Source organism: Lactuca serriola, chromosome 9, assembly GCF_051521515.1.
Source record: "Lactuca serriola cultivar US96UC23 chromosome 9, Lser_US96UC23_V15, whole genome shotgun sequence".
NCBI lineage: Eukaryota > Viridiplantae > Streptophyta > Magnoliopsida > Asterales > Asteraceae > Lactuca > Lactuca serriola.
The window spans coordinates 61,712,593-61,718,592 of NC_136416.1; the positions used below are offsets into that span (position 1 = coordinate 61,712,593).

The 6,000-nt window shown below is 33.8% G+C and overlaps 1 protein-coding gene across 2 annotated transcripts; it reads left to right on the plus strand.

The window, feature by feature from the left end:
* The first annotated feature begins 2,377 nt into the window (after positions 1 to 2,377).
* On the plus strand, positions 2,378 to 4,792 carry LOC145074636 (uncharacterized). 2 transcript variants are annotated; one of them, XM_079020981.1, is made up of 7 exons: positions 2,378 to 3,049; positions 3,437 to 3,563; positions 3,651 to 3,704; positions 3,787 to 3,878; positions 3,957 to 4,192; positions 4,283 to 4,441; positions 4,526 to 4,792. In XM_079020981.1, the coding sequence occupies exons 1-7, from the start codon at positions 2,445 to 2,447 to the stop codon at positions 4,606 to 4,608; spliced, it is 1,356 nt and encodes a 451-aa protein (XP_078877107.1). In that variant the 5' UTR covers positions 2,378 to 2,444; the 3' UTR covers positions 4,609 to 4,792. The 2 variants fall into 2 exon arrangements, with proteins under 2 accessions (XP_078877107.1, XP_078877108.1); XM_079020982.1 differs by having other exon boundaries at positions 3,452 to 3,563.
* The last annotated feature ends 1,208 nt before the right edge of the window (positions 4,793 to 6,000 follow it).

The window sequence follows — 6,000 nt, forward strand, 5'->3', positions numbered from 1 at the left end:
TTATTATGATTTGAGATTCTTAAATTTTGATTTCGCTACTGTTTGTGTCATTTGGCAAGTTCGTAACACTTGTAGTTATGATCCTTCCTTGTTTAGAAAAGATGTGATGTTTTATAATACTATTGTGTTTTTTCCAGTGTTTTCATATAGAAACAAAAAAAAAATCATATATTTTGCTGTAATTTATATTTTGTTTCACTAGCTCATTGACGGTGTTTATTTTTAATAAAATTTGGCTATTAAAAAAATGTATAAGTACTAGATACTCTCTTATTCAAAAAACTTTATTATGATTTATTATTTAACTTTTTGTTATTTTAAGATTTTGTTACTATTAAAAAATTCATGTAATAAAGTTTTAATAGTAAAAATTTTAAATAAAAGAAATTAAATAATTTAATTGTAATGAAAAAAATATTTGAATAAGAGGCACATGGCCATATTTTTAAATTTGGTGGTCGCTTTTAGATCATTAGATGTTGAATGGTGTTGAAGTGCTAATGTAATGGTAGTTTGTGTAGTTGTATGTTGATAAGTAATATGCTATTCAAAAGTAAGGCTTCAACATAATATTTAGAGAGTAGTCTTTAAAACTTGTTCAAAAACTAGAGATTAGTTATTCAAGGGCTTAATGATCATTACCTTATACGGACCATTAAAGTGGTCTAGTGGTAATTACTTGAGATTTAAATACTCCAACATAGAGAGTGAGCTAGATCCGGAAATTGAAATAGGCTAGAGCTCCCTGTCCTTTTTTCTAAGGCTTTTTTGATCGAACTAGGAATCATACATTAGCTGAATGACTCGACAACCAGGTTTTTCACTAACATGCACATAAGCTATCTATATTTTATATAACATTTCATCTCGTTTCATTGCCTCTGCATCCCAAAAAGATAGACTTCCTACTGGATGTCATACTAACCTGCAAGCTGTCAGCCTAGAGGGGAGGGCTCATAAGTCAACTAGCAGAGGGTGAAGGTGTACACTGCTGGTAAACCCTCTCACTTTCTTCTCTAGGATCGAAGCTATAAGTCTCAAATAATAAGAAAATTACAAAATAGTAAATATATTTTACATTGTTACATTATTAACTGGACACATACAAGATCGACCATGATGGTGGGCAATCCAGACGGTTGTTCAGATTCTGTGTCTCTAAAATGCCAAAAATTCCTAAATTATATGGTATAATTATATAAAGAAAAAACAAACTTATTTATTTAAAAATGTTATGAGAAATATTTTTCTTTAAATTAGTTGTTTTTGTATTGTTTTTACCATATTTGTGTTTTTTAATAATAATATTGAATTTTATAACGATGTATCAATTTTCGATTTAATTTTTATTATATTTATGACTCTAGATGCCCATTTTTTTTCTATCTGGACCCATTACATATTTGGACCGGCTGCAAACACGTATTGTAATATTCTTTTCATTTTACTATAGCTTGGTTCTTTTTGTGGATGTAGCTTGGTCACATCCTCCATCAACGACAAACATTTGGTAAATAACTTCCTCCTATGTGGTGTAGGGCTACACTTACACTATATAGTCACTACTTTATCGCGATGTAGGGCATTTGTGGACCCATCATTGCTTAATGAAACTTTTTGTGTTTCATTTATTTGAGAACATATGATTTGCATCTATCACTACGACAGAGGGTGGTCGTAACTACAAGTGTTTTGAACTTGCTAAGTTTTTATTAGTGGAAATAACAAAATATTTTACATTTATTAGGTGATCGTATAGGGTGGTCAAAATATTAAAGTGTGATATAGTTTGAGTAACGTATTATTTTCGGTTGGATCATTGATATTAATGATCTAAAAGTCTCTTAGTTGATATTAAGATGCACAACTTAAAATCCGTTTTACCTTGATTAACAAAATAAATGAAGCTTAAACTAACGTACAAAGATGACTAGGTCATAATAGATGATCCAAGGTCGGTTAATTGAATCATCATGATCATCAACTTGTTTATCTTGATCGTAACTTTTATGCAAATAAAATGATAGATTTCATGACTTTTAAAATTCTTAAAATATTACCAGTTTTTACTAGGTTAAAACACAATTATTTTTTTATTTATATTATTTGTATCCGAACAACCCTTGTAGTAGTAAAGTCCACCATTCTGGACGAAAGACCATAGAAGGGTAAAATGAGTGATTTCTAACTTTAAGGCACTCATTCGTAACTTAAACAAAGATTTGAGGGGTTGAAATGAAATTAGTACAAAGATTAGGGTACAGCCCAACACTTTGACGGGTTCCTTACAGAGACGTGACGGAAAATCCTTAACGGCACGAAACAGCTGAGCCAACAACCTAAGTAACGCTTAACGGCTCGTTAACGTCGTCTGTCTATTTTCTCCTCCCCTCGTCGGAGAAATCAGAAACCCTAACCCCAATTACTCTCTCTTTCTCCCTTCAATGGCTCAATCAACAAATGCTGAATCGCCTCCGATCGGCGAAGGGAGTAATAACATCAACAACGGAGATTCCACGGCCATCGTCGCCACGGCAAATTCTCCCGCCACGCCTGCCGCCGTGAATTCTCCGGGGACCGGAGAAGACCTGACGAAATCTGGTGAAATCACTCCGAATGGAAGGCGGAGCAAGAAACCGAAACACGAATCCAGCGCAGGTGGAGATCACCGGAAGGAGCGGGAGGAGTGGAGTGATACTGCTATCGCGATCCTCCTTGACTCATACACGGACAAATACATGGCGTTGAATCGGAGTAATTTGCGAGGGAAAGATTGGGAAGTGGTGGCTGAATTGGTTGCCGAAGGTTGTGATAAACATTCGCGTAAGAGTATCGAGCAGTGCAAGAACAAAATTGATAATTTGAAGAAGAGGTATAAGCTCGAGACGCAGAGAATGGAGAGTAATGGTGGTAGCGTTAGTAGCTGGATTTGGTTCAAAAAAATGGAACGAGTGTTTGGAAATGCGACGATCACCAAGAGCGGAGCAGCATCCGACGATGATAAGTCCATCGGAGTTTCCTCCGCTCAGAGGCCAAGACGATCTGCCAGGTTTCTACTAAAAAATCCCCTTGTTCCTTCACAATTCTTATTCCAGTTCATCACATCTTTAATCTGGTAATACTTATTATGATTTGTTCACCAAGGATTGTATTACTACATGCTTATATGCCCTCGCATGAATTACAAAACCATGAAAAGATTGAAACAAATTCTGATTAATACATTGGATAAAGTTCAAAGCTTTTTTAGGATAGTTACATAGAAACAAGAACAAGAACAGGCTAAAGATCACAATCAAATGCATTATCATATATCAATCCCTTTAAAACGATTGCTAAGTTGACAAACCATATGGAAACAAACATGTAATCATTATGCAAAATACATCAAACCTTCTTCTGTGTTCTTATATATATATGATCCACATGTTTAAAGGCTTACCCCCAACAGCATTCCTGTTCTGGACAACATAAAAACAACCACAAACACCAAATGGAAAAGAGTGGTCTTTAAAGTCAGTGGCACCTCATTAGCTGGAAGTGGTCAAAGCATTGACCCAAAGGTCCAAATTCATTTAACTATTTAACTTTTCTTAAAATACATTTCCATATACAATCTACATTCTAAACTCAAATCTTTCCACTTTTAGGTTGCTTTACAAATTGCAGAAGAAGTAGCAACAGCATCTCGTTGTGGTGTCGAGGTAATTAACTTTAACCTATCTCTCTTTTCTTCCTTTTTTTAAATTCTTTTTTCATTAATATATTTACAACTTCTAATTCTAGGTTGCTATTATCATCGGAGGGCGTAACTTCTTTTGTGGGGATTCTTGGGTGTCAGCAACTGATTTAGATAGGCCAACAGCTTATCAAATTGGGTAATTATTTATTTCTCTTCATTTAATTTCTCTATTTCTTTTATAAATTCCAATCCTGTGCTTCATGATTTTTTACAGCATGATGGCAACAGTTATGAATTCAATTTTACTTCAATCAGCATTAGAGAAATTGAATATTCAAACGCGCGTACAAAGTGCTTTTGTGATGCCAGAAATAGCTGAACCATATAACCGCTTACGTGCCATGCGCCACCTGGACAAGGGTAGAGTTGTCATTTTTGGCGGTGTTGGGGCGGGCACTGGGAACCCACTTTTTACAACTGATACAGCAGCAGCTTTACGAGCCTCTGAAAGTAAGATTAATACTTATTTTGAGTTTTTTTTATTATTTAAATAAAAAAATAATGGAGTTTGAGATAAAATTATTTTGTTTTGTTGACTAGTCAACGCAGATGCGGTTATTAAAGGTACAAATGTAAATGGTATATGCGATAAAAACAATGTAGCATTGGATCATATTTCCTTTCGTGATGCGGTTTCTAGAGATTGCTCTTCAATGGATTTAATGGCGATTCAATTTTGTGAAGAGAATGCGATTCCTGGTTAGTTTATTGAATAAATCATTAAAAAAAAAAAGATAAAGATTGTTTTTTTTTTACCTAGATGAATCTTTTTTATATTTATAGTTGTGATATTTAACATGCTGGAGCCTGGGAATGTTTCAAAGGCGTTGACTGGAGAACAAGTTGGGACGTTGATAGAAGGGTAATAAGGTAAATTTATATAGGGTGGTTAAAAATGTTAGTTTCTACCGTTGATAGTTTTAGTAAATTTTTCTAGATTATAATGGTGGTGACCTGACACCAAGGACATGAGGTTATTGATCTTGTACATTATTATTGCTATCGGATTATAATAAGAGAAATTGTAGGAATGGTTTTAGGAGGGTTTAATTTTAGTAAAACTAAAACCCTAGTGTTGTTAGTTTGTTTGTAGTACAAAATTTGGGCGACTTTTTTAATGGAACGAGTTTGGGGGAAGTGTACATTTGTTTGTTGTGTCAGGTATGATCGAATCTCGATCTGCTCATTATTATATAATAAGATTTAAAAAATGCTTAAAGCGTACTGCAATTTAGAAAATTTCACTTAAATTAAGGAATTTACATACAAATCTTTAGACGCAATGATAGAAAACAACGTGGAGTTATAATTACGAAAAGCATGTTACTATAATAATAATAGTAATAATCTTTATAGAGTTGATGTCTTGTTGCAATATACCACAACTACGTTAATTTCTTTTGGATGACACTGAAGCTGTTGAACTTGGGACCATATAAAGACGGGGCCATCTATGATGATCTATCGACCGTGCTTTATAAGACCTTTGCACACCCACCCACCAACATCATGTGTCAAATATCTATTCCACGTAATTTCACCAACCCTACCATTATACTCAACCTAACCGGCTACCTATCCATGGAGATATTAATCATACAAGACAACTCAGGGAAAACATAAACACACTCATCTTCCACTTCATACACTACATCTTTAATCCTTCAACTCGACATTAGTTATACAGCAAAAAGCTCACTGTATGAACTATTAAAATGGTACTAGTATTATACTTTGAAAAGAAAAAAAAAAGGTTTAAGATAATAGCACAATTAAAACTCCAAAAACGTTTATACACAAACAAAAGATGTCCAATCAATCTCGAAATATACGCAAGACATAATTTGACTATATACAAAGGCCATAAAATAACGTCAAAACTTATCTCTCATCAATCCTCAAGTGCTCTATCTTCGAATGGCAAGTTGGCTTCTGCCAAGAAACGCCCCAATATAACACACTTCATTGGAAAACAAAGTGAAATACAAACGGATTTAATATACGAGAAATTAAATATTTTCTTCTTAATAATCTTCCTCTATTGAAATTGTGACAAACTCATATTTTGATCAAATTATTTATATTTCAAAACACCTATCATCATTTTACATTGGTAGAATGATAAGTAGAAAAAAAAAATTATGAGTATATTTCACAAGGATATTTTTTTTGAAACAGTAAATCTAACTTACTCTTAAAACTCACACATGTTCACAACGGGACTTAAACCCTCAACCTCAAGGAGGAAGAGCAACAAC

Bases quoted from the DNA above. Each gene is read 5' to 3' on its own strand.
- LOC145074636 (XM_079020981.1), top strand. From the start codon at position 2,445: ATGGCTCAATCAACAAATGCTGAATCGCCTCCGATCGGCGAAGGGAGT. The intron at 3,705-3,786 runs GTAATTAACTTT...TTCTAATTCTAG, and splicing joins CATCTCGTTGTGGTGTCGAG to GTTGCTATTATCATCGGAGG. The intron at 3,879-3,956 runs GTAATTATTTAT...GATTTTTTACAG, and splicing joins CCAACAGCTTATCAAATTGG to CATGATGGCAACAGTTATGA.